This window comes from Pomacea canaliculata, linkage group LG4 (assembly GCF_003073045.1).
Source record: "Pomacea canaliculata isolate SZHN2017 linkage group LG4, ASM307304v1, whole genome shotgun sequence".
NCBI classification, from domain to species: domain Eukaryota; kingdom Metazoa; phylum Mollusca; class Gastropoda; order Architaenioglossa; family Ampullariidae; genus Pomacea; species Pomacea canaliculata.
In genome coordinates, this window is record NC_037593.1 from 31,744,022 (window position 1) to 31,762,397 (window position 18,376).

Consider the following 18,376-nt stretch of genomic DNA (forward strand, 5'->3'; position numbering starts at 1 on the left):
AATAGAGAAGATGAGAAAAAAAAATAAGGGAATGAAACAATAAGAGAAGATAAAGGAAAACAGGAGAGTAAGAAACAAATGGAGAAATAGTGGAGAAAACAAATAGGAGTGATAAAAAAATACGTAGAAGGAGAGAAAGAGGAGAAGGATGAGAAAGAAAAAGTGAGAGGAGATATAGTGAGAGAAGAAGAGAAAAGGAGACAGAGAAGGAGAGTAAGAGAAGTAGACAGAAGAAGGGGAGAAAAATAAGTAACGAAAAATAACACGAGAAAGTGGATGAGAGAAAGAGTATGACAGATATAACAAGAAGCTTACCGAGGAGGTACCAAAAAAACAAAATTGCGAGGAAAAAGTAGAGGAAAAAAAAATAAGAGGACGGGGAACAAAGGTGACGCGGAGGATAATGCAGGGGAAGAGAAAGAATAAACTAAAAATAAATTTCTTAGACATTTGTGATTTCGGTGATTGCCTAATTTTCGCCATATTTTAAATGTGTGTACGGAAATATTGAGATATTATTTTGCAACACTAAAAAATACCTAAAATACTCAAGAAAGAGGCAGAAAATGGCTGGTAAGAAAAAAGTCCAGTATCTTGTGGAAAAAACAAGTTTGATTTGGGTGTCAGGTCAACGGGTGGCTGGGTGAGAGAATGAGTAGTGGTGATAGGAGGTGGAGGAGCAGCTCGGACTAAGGTGTGGTGCAGGAAGCGTAGTGTTTGGGTAGGAGAGGGAACACACTGCTAGCCTTCGGCACAGTCACGTGTCTGGGTGATTCCCCTACGTTTTCACCTGTTTCACACACACGATTGTGGCTATTCCTATTCATGGGATGGATAGTCTACGACAGTGGCCACGAGTAATGACGCAAGTGTGTGTGTGTGCGACGAAGGTGTGAGTAAGTGGACAGTTAAGCTTCCGAACCGACAAACGAACTAGCAGATGGCGTGTGCTGATTGGTCCAGAATGCTGATGACGTGCTTAGAGAGACGAATCACAACGGATGACGTCAAGGGCAAGTCTGGTGGGTGGTGACTAATCCGTGCAGGACAAGACGACCACGTCTACTCAGACTACGAGATTTAATAGACGGGTAACAGAGCACGGGTATATTTCCGTGACACGGGTGTTGGCAGAAAAGTTCACTGCACGCGAAAGACGATATGAGCCGACGTCCCGTGATCATGAGACGCCTGGTTGAATTCCAAGCGTTGCACAAGCCGCAGAGCCATTACTTGTCACCTCCACGTCTAGCCACTCACAGTCACGGCCGTAAGAGGGACAAGAAAGGTAACTCGTGCTGTCAAACAATCTGGCGGGGGGGTATGACATAAATAAAAGGGCAATACCCCGATCCTTCTGGTTTAATTATTGCTGACTCGACAATCTTGATTTCCTCACTAATCTAATTTAGGAGAAGCAGGACAAGCGATTTGGCGGATGTTGTGGCCACGAACAACTCAAGCGTGACTGAGGAGTGCACACAGGTAAACTAGGTAAACTCGGCCTCGTGCTGGAAATAACTGTAGTGGTGCGGATAATCGTCTGTGTATCGCCATGTTCCGACTTCTACAGAAGTTTGAGACGCATGGCCCTGGTCTTTTGTTAGCTTTTTCCTTCTCTCATTCTTCATGTGCCATGGTGTATGCATGTATATATTATATGGATTGTCGATATATTATAAAATGTAGTGTTACAGGAAACATCACAGAGACATTTCATATCATTTGTATAGCAGATCAGACTAGCAGCCAGCCCACCCGTTAGTCGCGGCTCCTGTATAAAAATATTCCTCAACACCAAAAAGGAAACTGTACCGCCGATGTATTTTGTTCCTTCCCACGTTTTACATGCACGCGGTTGTAATCATCATCCCAGAGCCCAGGAATTACTCTCTTTTTATCTGTGGGAGCTAGTGATCAACACTAAGTGTACAAAGAATTATAATATCATTTGTATTTCATGTGGCCAGGTTGTAGGTCGCTACTACAGAAAATATCGTTCAAGCTGTTTGACAACATGATAAAATATATAAATAATTCTATAATGCCTAATCATATTATACGGAAAAATATAGTACTAGAGTAGAAAACGAAGACAAAGAAGATGACGACTACGACGACGATGATTCATGAACACAAAAACACCTACGATGATACACGTGCGCACAGACACCAGGACACACAGAGAACAGACACAAGTCCTCAGATCTTGACTAGAATATTTGAAGGGTTGGTGACATGAGTGTTGTCTGAGTCTTACCTGTTAGAGTAGGATGCAGGCTGTAGTAGTTGAAGGGCAGCTCTCAGCAGTCTCCCCTTTGACCTCTGAGGACAGAATCGGGGCCAATTTTGTTTATTTTGTACACAAAACCTTTATCTCTGTTGGTTTAGCCTTATGTCTTAGCTGACACTCAACTCTACACTGCTGCCCTACCTCAGACGGCGCGCACCACCTTTCAGAATTTAGTCATGCATCTCATAAAATAAGTCTGAACAAAAGAACAATAATAAAACAGATGGTCTGCTGATTCACCTTTGGTCCGTCAAGCTATCGGACTCAGTGTCTAGTCCATCAAGTCTTCTTCACATAGGAACCTTGTTTTTATTTAGATGTCTGCTATGTGTAGACCAGTTTGCTTCTAACATCTGTCCAACGCATGTTTTGCACTAAGTAATGTGCACTCAGAATTGCCCATATCCTCGCATGTGTGATTGATCTTATCATCACTAAAATTTTCCTTGTCTGGTCTTCTACATGTTATCGACAAGCTCCAGGACTTCCTGTATTAATCCCAAATTACATTCCTATTTGAATTTCTTTGAGCAGCCTGGGTTTTCTGGAATGGGTGAATGGTTTGCGTGAGTTCTGCTATCTGTTGTGGTTCTAGACGAGCTTTTTCTGGCGATCTTTTCAGGGAAGTTATCCTGGGCCAGTCAATATACAACAGAGATATGAATAACGGACCAGTGAACGATCAGTGTTTGGCGGAAAAGCACAAAAGTGGAACAGAGTCGAAGTAGTCGAAAAGGTCTAAAGGAATTCTGTCAGCGTAAGATGACTACAGTTAATTAAAGACTAGAGGAAAACGGTGTGACTAATCGAAGATATCAAACAGAAACAAAGCAAAGCAATAACGCTAAGGAATAATCCAAAACAAATAAAACTTGATTAGAGTGAAAGACGAGCCAAATTACTAAAGAGAGAGAGGGGGGGGGGGAGAGAAATGAAAGACAGCCTGCAATATTGCAGAGAAATAAAAACGGCAACGCAAAATACCAAGAAAAAGAAAATGTGAAATACTGGAAAATTTGAGAATTTTAATAGAGACTTGTAAAGAGAAAAACTACAACATATTAAGTCGCAGAATATCGAGTACCAAAATGGGGAAATAATGTGGTACTCTGATTCATCTTTTCTGTAGAGGGGCGCTGACTGACCATAGTCAAACGTTTCCAGTCTTTTGTCTGAAAATGAAGTTCTAAGTTTTAATCTGCTGCTCCTCCTGTCAATTTCACAATTAACTATTCTTTCTTTTTTGTTGACCTTTAACCCTCATTACAAGAACTTTTCCTAATTCCATTCCTGCTCTGGCCTTACATAGGTGCGCTGTCAATGGTCACGCAACATTGACTTCCTCTCCGTACCTGGCAAGTACGCGAGATATACCCCACCTTTTAGATTAGTAAGAGGGTAGGGAAGGAACTGCAGAAACAGGAAGAGCTGCAAGTCTGGAAAGATTCTTTTGGACTGACAAGGGCTAAAAAAGAATGTATCTCGGTTCTTTTTTCGGAACCTCCAAAAATACACCACCATTTGTGCGTTATATATGGGCATTAAAAGACAAGGAAAGACGAGGCACACGAGGAAGGAAAATAATTCCGATGGCGACCGTATAAAATGCGAGCGTAGAAGCACAAACTGCACCAGAAACAAAGCAGTCTGAAGTAAGGCTTCAGAGCTTTTGCAGTCACAACTAACGACCCAAGCTTATCTACAACCAGTGACCTTTTGACCCCAGTGTACCCCTGCTTGACGTCCACGACAGTCACTTCTCGCTGCTAGTTGGTCTGTAGACTAAACTACATCAGCACAATGACATCTAAACATTTCACTACCTCGGTAAGTCAAGGCATATAAAGCTGGTTTTTAATTTAATTTTTGTATTGAAATTTAGCTGAGTCTCCCAACGGTTAGATCAACTTTAAAGAATGTTGTGCTACTGTCTGTACTATCTGTATTAAGTGCTAGCCCCCACATGTATTTCCAAATACAATAACTTTCATGCCACTATGTTAACACGTATGTAAAATACTTGTAAATGATCGATTTTTTATTTTCTTTTCCGTTCAGGTTTTTGTGTCAATGGTGCTGCTTGTGACTTAACGAGATCGATTGTACTACTCTATCCAGAATTTAGGGGGAGGGGAAACCAAACCGAATTAAGTTTTCTTTTAACTGGGAGTGATATATCTACGATCAGCGGACGTACTGTAACATTCACTACAATCTTGATGGAGAAAATGTTTTAATGGATCAATTGTTTTTAACATGAGTACAAACTATTTAGGAATATAATTCTTAAAACATAGAAGGTCAGTCATATTGATAACCCACTCAAGGAGTAACATCATCCTTAAAATTGCTTACATTTTGGTGTGGTTTGGTTTGTTAGTAGAAGACTTTGATTTTGTTTATTTTCTAGTGATTAATTGGTTTACTTCCTGCAACAAGCTCGTCTCTGAAAATGCTTTTATATGTTCTAATGGTTTTGATACATGCAGTGCCAAAGACAAATAAATCCTTTACCATAGAGCTAATAATAACGACTACTTTTGTTTCAGGAGTTACCCTCCAAAACATATCTACTTATCGTCTACCTCCTGATCTTTGCCACGTCAGCTGTTGCCTCCATCCTCAACGACGGTAACAAAAACAATCTGATGTGCGAGGATCCCCCGGATAATGTCCTCCACGCTATGCTTAACTCCCCTGGCGAGGTTCACGAGTCATTCTTCCAGTTGCCGGTCTTGCTGAACATGTCGACCACCCTGGAGACATTTAAGACCAACAATTCTCGTCAAGTGAAAATCAAGCACTCTGTGATATTTGACGACGGGTATGTTAGCACCCTTCCTTCTTAGCTCTCTGCCACCTTCTAGTACTTTTAATTCTTTCTGTTATCTCTCTTTGTCATTCTTTCTGTCATCTCTCCTAATAAATGTTTATTCCTTTCTGCTATCAAAATTCTTCGTACAAATTCGTGTATGCATCTCGTGTGCGTGTGCCTGTGTGTGTGTGTGTGTGTGTGTGAATGTTTCTGACTTGTCTTTCTTTTCACAGTGATCTTTACAGTCCTTTATCTCTACAACAGACTGAGGTTATTGACTAGATGTGGTGCAATACCATCGCTATCCTGCACTGAGATCCTCCAAGTAGTTTGAATAAAGAACTCATACCTAAGCCGACAGATTCTTCTTTGTTTTACAGGAACAGTTGCTCTCGTGATTACTCAGCAGTGCCCAACTTCGATCCCTGTCCGTTGAGATGGGTCTTCAATGTAGACGACCACCGTCGCCCCAAGGTTCTGGTGGAAGCGCAGTGCAAGAAGTGTCACGGGGGCTGCATGGGGAAAGAAATCGAGGCTGAATGCAAGCCAATCCGTTACCATGTCAAGGTCCTGCGGCGCAGTCACTGTGACCAAAGCGGGAAATACAACTATACCCAGGTAGTTGCTTGAGTGTTCAGATCTGCAAACCCTTATCGGCTAAAGAAAGGAAATTTGTAAACTGCTATGTTGGACAAACAAAAATATATCAGTTTCCTATATACTTAACTTCTTTAGATGACTGCCGACTCATTTACTGCTCTATCTACTATTGCTCATATCTTCCTTTCAAGCATATTAGTCCTATGTTGACTCTTTGCCTACAAAACAGTCATCAGCAGCCATCTTATTCTGTCTTGTGAAGTACACGCTCACCTTTTCAACAACCTGCTGTGGAACCTTTATGTGGGTGTCTGTAATCACACCATTCTACTGTCTGTATATGCATCTACCTATCATCTGGATTAGTACCCTGCTTCTTAAAGAAAAGTCCCTTCTAGGCGATTAAAGTTCGTGGACTTAAGAGCCTCTCATTAACCTCACCTTGTTGTCTGTTGCAGGTGTGGGAGCCGATCACCGTGGGGTGCGCCTGTAGAGGGGTGGACTATCGCTTTGATGCCAGTGGAAGCAGGGGAGCACCGTCCAACAAAAAGTAATGCATGGAGAATCCGATTGCAGTATAACCAGAAGTTTGTTCTCATTTTCGTGGGAAACAACAGCTTTAACTGGCCTGGGACTGACCAAAACATCTGTTGACTCAAACATCATCAGGAGTGAGATACGGAGCTTCTACTGCCTGTGACCTGGTTCTGATCTGCTGTGGACATCGATTTATGTTTCCTATTCAACTGCCTTGTTACACAAGACAGCATTTAGTCTGTTTATAAAGCAATGCAAGCACGGTTAACCATATAGGTATATATATATATGTCGTATGCCACATTGGCAGTTTACAGACTTATAAATCTGCAAAGATGCTATTATTGAAGTAATGATTAGCAGTCGTAAAATATCTTGTTATGTATCATAATAAGTCACGGCTGTGTAATAAAACTGGAGAGTAAACTATTAGTTATATTATATGGTGTGTTCGGTGATTAGAAAATGGACAAGGATATCGTCAATGATTGTAGATAAAGCTGTTAGCTTGTCCAGGATACGGTTACTGTGCGCATTAATATTGTATCACACACACACACACACACGCACGCATATTACGCAAGGATATATACACACACACACGCAGGCACGCACGCATTTATTATTGCAGCTACAAATAGTTTTGATGACAGCATGGAAGGGGGATTAATGAGTGCTCGCCAGTAATCTACCATGAAAAGAACATGTCTTCACTTGATATTTTTTCTGATTATGTCTAATCTTCACGATAATCTCTCGCGAGCTATCCCACTTGACAGTAATTTGCCCTCAGATATTGACTGTTGCTTCCTGTCAATTCTCTTAACATCCATTCAAAAATCGAAAGAAAGAAACTCGAGAAGTTTTCTAATGCAGACAATAGGAGAATCTTAAGTCTGAACATATTCTATAAAATCGTTTAGGCGACACAGCCACTATCCTCCTTTAATCCGCCCGTTTATCATACAAGATACCGTTCAAGCCGCCACCCAGGGTAGCCGATGAAGGAATGTGACGTCATCAGGCCGATGTTTGAGGATACACTTCCTGATGTGGGATGTGCGAGGTTGAGAAAGCTGCTAAGCTTGGTAGTAGACCTCTTTCTTCTGACCTTGCAAACAAAACAGAGGGACATGAGCTGAGACCGAAGCAGGAAGGTCAACAAACTAGACCCATAAGACGTGTTGATGTTGTGTTGTTTTGATTTGATATAACCTTGACCCGAACGTCCGTGGTCCTCACTAAATGTCTTCCCCTCCCTGTGAGCCCCGCAATGACAGCAAAGCGGAAGACGCTAAGGCGAGATAATAACAACACCAAACATTCGCTACATATCTGCTGAGGTTATCCTATGCCTTCATTTAAAGACAGCTTGTTGATGGTTCTTCAGAAAAAGATTAATTAACCTCCATAACCTTTTAGGGATACAGAATTTGTCTCTGAAGAAATGAGACTATTTCGCTACAGATGCTTTGAAGAGATTTCGGCTGTTATGTACCTCAAGGGGAAATAATAAAAGGTGCTCCCTATAAGTGATTTTGAAAAAGTCCTTAATCATCATTTTTTTTCACATGCAGTAATCTTACATGTAAACATATAGAAAAATGGATATTTTGTAAAACACGAAGAGAGGGGATGTCAAAAAAGTCCAGAAAATTTTATTTTGTTTCCCAAAATGTCCGTGACTGGAGGAAAGGCGTTTTCGTGATGCAAGTGGAAAAATTATTACAAGGAAGACCGGGTGCTAGCTACGAGTGAAACTTTCAATGATCTTTTATCGCGATTATCATTAACTCCTCTCTGTACTTGCCAAGTATGCCACATATACCCCACCTTTTAGATTAACAATTAGGTAAGGAATCAGGAAACACTCCAACTACAGAAAGATAATTGTGGACCGGTACGGACTATAAAAATATGTACCTCGTTTCTTTTTCCTTTTTTTCGGAACCTCCAAAAATACACCGATATTTGTGCAGTATGAAAAATTGTATTATTTTTTTATTATGGAAATTAAAAGAAAAGTCTCGGTACATGAGGAAGACAAAGGGAAGTCATTCCGATGACGATCTTATAAGATGCGAGCACAGAAGTACAGACATCATCAGAGACGAAATACGGCTTCAGAGCTTTTGCAGTCACAACTAACGAACTAGATACGGAGCTTCTACTGTCTGTAGAGTGACTGGGAACCTGGTTCGGATCTGATGTGGAAATCGATTTATGTTTGCTATTCAACTGCCTTGTTACACAAGGCATTGAGTCTGTTTATAAAGCAATGCAAGCATGGTTTAACATACAGGTATATATATATATGTCGTATGCCATATTGGCAGTTTACAGACATAAATTTACAAAGATGTTATTATTGAAGTAATGGTTAACAGTCGCAAATATGTTGTTATGTATCATAATAAATCACGGCCGTGTTATAAAGAAAACTGGTGAGTAAACAGTTATATTATCTTGTATATTCGGCGATTAGAAAATGGACAAGGATGTCATCATGTTCGTAGATAAAGCTGTTAGCTTCTCTGTGGGTTTTGGTTACTGTGCGCTTGTATATATATCTACCTGGACAATTATATACCCTCCCTCCCCCGCCACACACACACATATTCTTGCAACTGCAAATAATTTCGATGACAGCATGGAATGGAGATTCATGCGTACTAACCAGTAATTTGCTACGAAAAGAAAATATCTTCACTTGAGATTTTTTTCTATGTGTCTAATCTTTAAGATAATCTCTCGCTAGCTATCCCACTTAACAGTACACTCACAAATAAAAAGAAAAAAAAAACGAGAAGTGTAATGATTAAAACAAGTGGGATAATGTATTCATTTGTCTCTGAATAAGACAGACTACTTTGCTAAATACTCTTTGAAGACATTTCGGCTGCGCTAGACATCAAAAGGGGGGGGTGGGTTACTCGTTTAGCGATTTTGAAAAATTATCTTCTAACCTTTGATATTTTTACTTGTGTATTTTAATTTCTTCTCCATCGCGAGCACACCAACATTAGTGCACATTTATATGATATGAAAGCGGACAGAAAAAATGTACATTTTATAAAAACATTGAGAGAAGGGGATGGAGGTGGGTGCAGAGAAAAGGTGTTGAGACAGAATACTCGAGCTCCTAGCTGCCAAAATTAACCCCAAATTTCGGTTTGGCTCCCCAAAATGTCCCTGACAGAGGGAAAAGCGTTTTCGGGATGCAAGTGGGAAAATATCACGAGAGAAATTCTGCGTGCACTAAGGAAGACCGCGTGATAACAACGAGCGAAACTTTCAGTGATCTTTTCTCCCGATTTTTATTATCTCTTCCCCCCCCCCACCTACCCTCTCACACACCCGTGATGAGCGCAGTAAGGAGAGACACGTCACAGAGACTACTTCGCAATGTAGGCTTTTGTTGTGATCGTCAATGAGCAGATACGGGGGGGGGGGGGGGAACAGAGAGGTTTTCATCTGACCCACGGGTGATGTCGGACCCATGAGTGACCTCGCAACTTCGACATTTTGTACACGAGCTTGCTCAAACCGACACCCTACAATACTCGCACTTCCCGAAACCAGTTTGTGTTTCGTTCCTCTGCACCACGGGTACGCGCATCAGTTTTAGGACGACTTCGATTTCCGCTCCCGGCTGGAGGGTCCAACAACAAAGGGTGGCAAGGAACACTACACGCAGGAAGAGGTAACTTGGTCTCCGAATAAAAAAAAAACTTTTCCGAATCGCTCGCTTGCGAGAGGAGGGTCCGTCCCGGGGATGATTGCTGGAACAGACGGCAGTATTGGTGTTCACCGGGTTTCGTTAGAAAAGTGTCATTATGTTGTTATGAACCAGTCAATATTAGATTATATACACATATGGACTATGGATTCTAAATATCTATGGCGGTGAACTGTCCTCACTCTCTGGAATTAAAAGTGAGCGACTTACGGACACGATCATGCAACGACTGCCAGAAAGCTAAGTTTACAGATCTCAAACAATTGTTTAAACTATTTCTGTACTGTTTTATTGCACATTTCCTTTTAATTAAAATGTTGTTGTTGTTTTACACACATATATGTATATTTATTTATTGTGCGGATGAACCTGTTTAAATGTAATGAAGTGTTGAATGTTAAAGTCTATAGTCATAAGTGTTATCCAATTATGTGCACGCAGTGTACTACACCTCCGGCTGTCTGTGACAAGTAGAGATCATCGAGATGCAAGAGAGATACGCAAAAAAAAAAAGGGCTTACAGGGCCAGGGGTGCAGATGTGTACAGCTGTAACGCAGTGGTGTGTGTACGTGTGTGTGGCGGGGATATCACGGAAAGGATGGGGGAAGCAGGGTCGACACAAGGCTGTGCTGCTCCCTAGGCGAAAGACAAAAATGCGAGATCCCCCCAAAAGTGAACCTTTTATCAACAAAAAATATTGGAATGATTATACGTTTAGGTTTAACTCTATTTTCTTAACTGAGAATTTAAGCAACAGACCTAAGCTTACATTTCATAATTGTCGTGGCCTGTCTCAGGACTCAGCAGATTCGCATTCTCAAACACACATGCAGCAAAACATTGAGCAGTTATGCGAGGTCAAAAGACAATGACAATCGATCCGTAAAGAACGATTTTGGGTGAGAAATTACCACGGATAACCTAGGTGAATGTGCATTACGTGTAACATTTCTTCTTTCAACACAATGGCAGTGGCAGTCTTATCCACTCTGGGTTTTTTTCCGTTGCCATCCCACCTACAGACCTCCTACATATAATTACGGTAGAAAGACAAATCGTGTTAATAAAATATATACAGCTATATGACAGTGTATAAAAATCATGCAAACGTATCTTTACATACTCTCATGATCGTGGTTGTGCGACCATGGATGTATCCTCTGTTAAATCTTGAATTTGTTCACACTTTTCTGTGTCGGACAGTCTAGTCGACATATACAGTGGCGTAAGAAGATGGTGGTGGAGAAGGGGAGTTGTCAAATGCGATGCTGACAGTAAACGACGTTCACATTCTTGCCTCCCTCCTCAGTATCTTTTTTGAGGGAACGGTTGCCCCTCACCCCTTGATCCCTTGCTCCTACGAAACTAATATTTTTTCCCCGCACATTAGTTCACAGATATATTTTGCAGGACATTGACAGATATCTTCATATAGTATATTCCTCAATAGAGCGTAACAAACTATCCGTTCAAGCAGCGTACAAATAGATGCACTCTTAGATAAAACAAATTAATCAAAATAAATAAACATTACAATTTAACTATTAAATTAATCGTAACGCACCCATTGAACCAATAATAATAAAAAATAGTTAAATATTTAAGAAATATTCAAGGCTAGCTGGTCACTGCTAATGGGTCCTCGGATGATGAAGTTTTCCTGTAGTGCATCTACTGAGAAACTCACGTGGGGAAGTCAACCTATCAGCAGAGGAAAGGTGTCCATGTAAATATCTTCTATAAAAGGATATTTTTCCCTAACGATATGCATCCCTAAGAAAAAAACAAAACAAAAACAAACCAGCAGACCATTTTTGTGCCCCTCTCGGTGACTGCGCCCTAGGTACTGTCTAGTTCGCCGACTGGTAGGATCGGCCCTAGGGGAACAAAGGGGTAGCGGAGTGTAAAGTGGGGCACTTCACAGGCCAATGGGAAGCGAAGTGGACGGGGACAAGACAATAACACTGGAAAAAATATGTTTAAAGGAAGAGGATAGGTTTTTCTTAGTTTAGGGACACGACGACTGTCGGTATTGAAGGAAAGAAAGCGATTTTACTGGATGCCTCTTTTGTCACCCCCACACCACACCTTTACTCCACCCTAAACCTCGCTGGTTTAACAATGCTCAATGCGGCGTAAGATTTATAAAATTAACGGGATTTTTCTTGTGGTTTGCCTTTTCCCGTAAACCGTACTGAAATAAATGAAAGATCTTTCTCACGCTTTTTATTTGTATATGTGTGTAGCGGCTTGCGTGTGCGTATGTGTGCGTGACTGCGTGTGCATACGTACGTGCGTGTCCTCCTCATAAACAAAACCATTTACACACGTTTATCGTGCGCATGGTCGGGGCTGTCAACTGATGTACACAAGTTCGTGTAAATGTGTCTCTGGATGGCAGACGTGAACGAATGTGCATGCATATGTCCGTGCTGGTGCGCGTCTTCCGGGCGTACCTTCCTTTACCCAGGGTTGTCTTCCCCTGAATTCCTGCAAGGAGAAGAAATATGTTGATGTACGTAGAGGTAACTATGACAATCTGTGAGCTAAAATTGAACACAAAAAAACCTAACCGACCACCCATAAGAACACTTCCGTCTCACTGTTCCGGCACCCGGCTAACCAGTGGCGAGCCACCCTGCTACCGGCTAGCCACCCCTTTGAGTGGGAAAGTCAATTACATTTGTACGTGCAAAGTGCTGAATAGGAAATAAGTATTTCTAATTAATTGCAGTCGGGAGGAGCAGATTGCTTGCTATATAAACCCCAGACAGTTGGGGGTCCAGGATCAAAGCAGCTGTCACTTGACGAAACCTGTTGGTAGCCAGCAAGAACGCACTCACCGTCAAGAAGTGGTGATAAGAGACAACAGAAGAGAATCGAACAGTCAGCAAGTCAACAGTTTTCATTCGCAGATTTCAGACGCCCAAGCCTTTCTCTGTTTGAAGAGTAGCCATGGTAAGTTTCTGAAAACACTGTAATAGGCGCTAGACTCTTTGTCAGTCGTGAAACTGATTTATCTTCTTCCTGTATTTTTTCCTTTTTGCACATTTTTTCTCCTTTAGAAATGTAATCGTTATTTCCTATTGTAATCGTTTCTATTGCTACCTTTCATACTTTAATAATTTGTATTTTCTCAAGCTCACGCAACACTCACAGAGACAAGAATATATACCATATACACTTATAAGAATATTAATAATTAATTTAAACCCACAGGTTCCTCAAACTCAAAATAAAAATATGTTTGCTTATTCATAGGCATTTCTAACTGCTTGGAAATACATTAAATAAATACGGCTGTTTCTTCTACTAGTATCAGAAGCACCAGTAGTAGTAGGCAAGTGTTACAGAAAGCGTGTTCAAAATAGTCATTCTTCTAACTATTTCTGTAGTTACTCATCTCTACCACAGTCCCCTTATTCCTACTTGCTAATTAAGAAAGTGCCTTTATGCTTCACACATTGATGTGCGGAAATTTTAGATCCTAGACCTGGGGTGGGCAAAGTTTTCTTTTTGTGGGGGTGTCTCAAAATTCTAAACTATGTTGTGGACCTGTAACATGCCAAAACACCCCCCCCAAAAAAAAAAAAACAAAACAAACAAACAAACAAAAAAAAAAAAACAAACAAACAAACAAAACCACAGAACAAAACAAAACACGCCACGTGACTAAACAACAAACCTAGTGAAAATGGGATAAAAGCATACTTACATTGTAGTGTCCATTTAGCGGATTTCATGTGAAAAATGAAGCTTTTTGAATTCCCTCACGAGCAGAACTGCGGACCAATGCTCGTCAGTCACCGCGAATGCAGGTCGGACTTGCTGTGCTTCATATTCAAAAAAGTCTGTTCTCACACATAAGTCAAAACAAACACCACCATTCTTTTGAAATTTTTTTTTAAAGTTCGGAAACGTGTCCTTACTTAGCGATTTGAAGAACAGGACAACGTTCTAGGCATTAAATGAATCCTTCAACACCATGTTGCACTGTAAATCAGTCAGTTCAAGTTGCAGACTATCTGGCGGACACTCCATGTCAATGCCAAATGGATTTGACAATATTTTAAACTTACTTTCCAGTTTGGCTGTTTTTTCAAATCCCAGAAACGTCGAGAAAATTCATCTCACAGAGCACTCAACTTTTGGCTGAATTTTCTTTCTTCCAGTCCCCCAATCTCAATGAGCTCAAAGAGTAGGGTAGGAAAGTGTTGAAATTTTCTTTCCTTCTTTTGGGTTGCAAAGAATTTGTTTCCGTTCTAACGTGTCCACGGCAAATATAACTCCTTAACAAGAATGTTTTTACCTTACAGAGGCACACTGAGTTTGTTCAAATGGTGCATGTTGTCAAGAAAGTCAAGACCTGTGCGCTATTGGAGATCACAATACTCGGGGACAGTGTTTTGTCTTTTCCTTCATTTCTAATAACAGAACTATTTCTTCTCGGAGTTCACAAAGCTCGCCGACAACTCGCTTAACAACTTTTCAAAGCTCAGCCACCGGACATCGGCTTCAGCTTCCTCCAGCAGCGAGATCAATTGCCGGTGGTTGAACCCACTTGTTCTAACAAAGTTCACGATCTTTGTCACAGTGATAACATGGGTTATGTCTAATACACGTTTGCATAACGCTTCCTTATGTCAGATGTAATGAAGGCGACTTTGTGGTCTGGATATATTCCATGAACATTTTTCTGAATTCTGATCAGAAGACCAACATATCTGCTGGTTAAATTTGGAGCTCCATCAGTAGCATCTGTAACATGACCTGAATGTCTGAGCTATACAATATCTACAATATATCTAATCGCTTCCTCCTTTCCCTCATTCTCTCTCCATCTTCATCACTACTCCAACATTCTCTCTCTACTTTGTCACGATCTACCGCTCCCCGTCTGACTTTCACTCACTCATCCTCTATAGTTCCCCTCTTTCTCTCTTATCATTTTGTGTTCATTGTGTTTAACGAAAAAACAAAAAGCGTAAAACAGCCAGGACATAAGACTTTTAATTTATGTGTAAATTTTAATGCTTGAAAACATTTCAAAAGTATCAGCAATTTGTTTCAAGGTGAATATAGATATAACAGCTGTCATGAAAATCCCACAATACCCTACCAGACCTCCATTGTCAATGTCTACACCTTTTTGACTGTTTTCAGATGAAGCATTCTCCCCGTGTGATGTGTGGACTGCTGGTCCTGCTGCTGACGGCGCTGACGGAGGCCAGACACAGTAGCTGCAGGCAGCCATCCAACCAGGAGCTGGCACAGTACCTGTCGGGAGGTTCCAGCCTCCCGGAGAGTTTTTATCAGTTCCCGCAACTCCGCCAGACCGTCAGGACCTACAACACGTCCAGCGATGGCTACCGGGCCAGACTGAGCACTTTCTATGATGAGGGGTACGACATCTGATTGCCTTTCCCAGATATGTTTGATGTTCAGATGTTACTTGGATTTTTCATTTTCTATCTTTAGGTTTTTCTATTTCCTTTATTCAATCTTGGGTTTTCCATTGTTTTATTAATTTACTTATGCATTCTTTTTTCTTTTTCTCTTTCTTTCTCTCTCTCTGTTGAAATTCCACGCACACGCTCAAATACACTCTCCTGCACCACACACACGTGCAAAAATAACGAGAAAAAAAAAAGACAAAGAAATGCGGGAAGTAAATAAAGTTATTTTACGGATATGTCTGTCTCCTAATAGTTCCTCTTTAACTGCCGCCTACTTTACTTACATAATACAGACAAGCACGCACACATACATTCTACATACATATCCAAGTATGACAAAAATTACGATTCACAAGTAAGCACCGCTCTCACACCCAAACGAGTTCTATTACTAATTCTGCTTGGGACTAAACGCGGGTCACGCTGTATGGTCCACAGGAAGAACTGCTCTGATGAAAAGTTCAAGGACCCATGTCCCTGTCACCTGGATGTTCAACTACAACTCTGACCGCTTCCCGGACACCCTTGTGGAGGCCAAGTGCAAGCCGTGCGAGCGGGGTAATATCATCTGCAGCCCTGTCTACTACTACACCAAGGTCATGAGGAAAGGCAGCTGTAACAATAACACTGGGGTGTACAACTATGAACAGGTTTGCAACGACAGTCTTGATTACGTACTTACTATTTGTGGGAAGATGATGTGGTGTGTGCTATATATAAGAGAGCTAAAGGTAGTTCCATGCTACCATGACTTCACTGTCGGTGACTGTAGTTTAGCTCAGGGCAAGCATTTATATGGAGGTATCCTCCTCACCCTTGCTGTCTTACCTTTCCTAGCGTGCTGAGGGGGTCAGGCACACGCATAACAGTGGGTTCAACTGGGAAAAAGACTTTAGAATAGAACAACCAAAGCTTCTGTGAGGCCCGTGCCTTAATAACTATCCATTTTTTTTTTTATTTTTGGAAGAAATTCGAACAAGAGGAGGCTTGGAGGGAGGGTAGTAATCTCACACACACACACGCGCGCGCACAACCACTGTGGAACCATTCTACGGTCTGTATATACATCTACCTATCCACCTGGATGTGTACACTGCTTTTTAAAGAAAAGTCCCTTCTGACGATTGAAGTGGACTTAAGAGCCTCTAACTAGTGTCGCCCTTAACCTCACCTTGTTGTCTGTTGCAGGTGTGGGAGCCAATTACCGTGGGGTGCGCTTCGAGGGGGGCGAACAATCGCTTGGTGGCCAGTAACGGCAGGGCAGTTCCGCCTAACAAAAAGTAATGTATGGAGAATCCGACGAAGAAGTCACTGGTTGTATAGTCAGTAGTCTGTTCTCATTTTCGTGGGAAACGACAGCTTTTAACTGTGCTGGGACTGACCACAACATCTGTTGACTCAAACGTCATCACGAAAGACAGACGGAGCTTCTACTGTCTGTAGAGTGACCGGGAACCTGGTTCGAATCTGATGTGGAAATCGATTTATGCTTCCTATTCAACTGCCTTGTTACACAAGGCATTTAGTCTGTTTATAAAGCAATGCAAACACGGTTAACCATATAGGTATATATATATGTCGTATGCCATATTGGCAGTTCACGGACTTATCAGTATATTGAAGTAATGGTTAGAAGTCACAAATATAATGTTTTGTATTATAACAAGTCCCGGTTTATTAAGAAAATAAAGAAAACTGATGAGTAAACATTTACTATATTATCTCGTGTATTTGATAAGTAGAAAGAGGACAAGAATATCGCCAACTCGGCTGTAGATAAAGCTGCTAGCATATTCGTGTGTATTTTGGTTACTGTCCGCTTTATTATGTTACACACACATATATATATATCATTAAGTATCGCCTTAAGACTTCAAAGGATCCAGAATACTGCTGATCGCCTCATTTGCAGACCATCTAGATATAAACATGCATCACCTATCATTCGCTCTGTTCACTGGCTGCCAGACGTGGACCATATAGCCTACAAACTTTCCACTTTGACTTACTCAGCCGTTGTTTTTGGCACTGGCCCTTGGTATCTCTCTTGAACTCACTCCCATCTATACACCAGCATGGCCTCCTCGCTCATCTTTTGACACCAAGCTTCTGCGAGGCCAACTAATACAAAGAAGCATGGACCGATGCCCTTCTCCTACAAAGTCCCATCAACTTGGAACCCGTCAACCTGCGACACTTTGATTCTATTACTTTTAAGTCCATATTTAAGACATATTTTCAGAACGACGCCTTCAATGTGACTTTGTCCTGACTATGAGCGTGCATAATGTGTCTGTAATTGACTTTGTGTATGAGTGAGTTTATGTTGTAGAAGTAAGGTGTGTCTGTATGTATGACTTAAGTAAAACCCTCTGAGCAAATATTTGGGAAAATGTTATATAAATCGCCATCATCATTATTATAAACATATATATACACGCATGCATTCTTACAGCTGCAACTAGTTTCGATTAGCGAGTACTCGCCAGTAATCTACCACGGAAAGAGGATGTCTTCACTTGAGATTTTTTGTTATGTGTCTAATCTTCACGATAATCTCTCGCGAGCTATCCCACTTGAAAGTGTTTTGCCTTAAAATACTGACAGTCTGTTGCTTCCTATCAATCCTCCTATCATCCATTCGCGAAAGAAAGAAAAAAGAAACTCGAAAAGTTAACTGATGCAGACAATAGGGAGAACGTTTAGTCTTTGAACGTGTTCTACAAAATCCCTTAAGCAGCACAGCCACAATCTTCTGTCATCCACCCGTTTATCACACAAGATACCGTTCAAGCTGCCGCCCAAGGCAGTCGATGAAGGACTGTGACGTCATCAGGCCGATGTGTCTGGCTCAACTTCCTGATGTGGGATGTGCGATGCTGTGAAAGCTGCTAAGCCTGGTAGACATCTTTCTTCTGACCTTGCAAAAAAGGGG

General features: G+C 41.2%; 1 protein-coding gene and 1 long non-coding RNA gene across 2 annotated transcripts; both read left to right on the forward strand.

Moving 5' to 3' along the window:
- The first annotated feature begins 4,093 nt into the window (after positions 1-4,093).
- Positions 4,094-6,783, forward strand: LOC112562509. Its single transcript, XM_025235789.1, has 4 exons — positions 4,094-4,120; positions 4,843-5,117; positions 5,489-5,726; positions 6,167-6,783. Exons 1-4 carry the CDS (start codon positions 4,094-4,096, stop codon positions 6,260-6,262), a joined length of 636 nt encoding a protein of 211 aa, XP_025091574.1. The 3' UTR covers positions 6,263-6,783.
- Positions 6,784-12,812: 6,029 nt separating this feature from the next.
- On the forward strand, positions 12,813-17,905 carry LOC112562750. Its single transcript, XR_003098919.1, has 3 exons — positions 12,813-12,943; positions 15,149-15,387; positions 15,880-17,905. It is a non-coding gene; the product is annotated as an uncharacterized LOC112562750 (long non-coding RNA).
- Positions 17,906-18,376: the final 471 nt, after the last annotated feature.

Bases quoted from the DNA above. Each gene is read 5' to 3' on its own strand.
- LOC112562509 (XM_025235789.1), top strand. From the start codon at position 4,094: ATGACATCTAAACATTTCACTACCTCG. The intron at 4,121-4,842 runs GTAAGTCAAGGC...CTTTTGTTTCAG, and splicing joins CTAAACATTTCACTACCTCG to GAGTTACCCTCCAAAACATA. The intron at 5,118-5,488 runs GTATGTTAGCAC...TTTGTTTTACAG, and splicing joins TCTGTGATATTTGACGACGG to GAACAGTTGCTCTCGTGATT.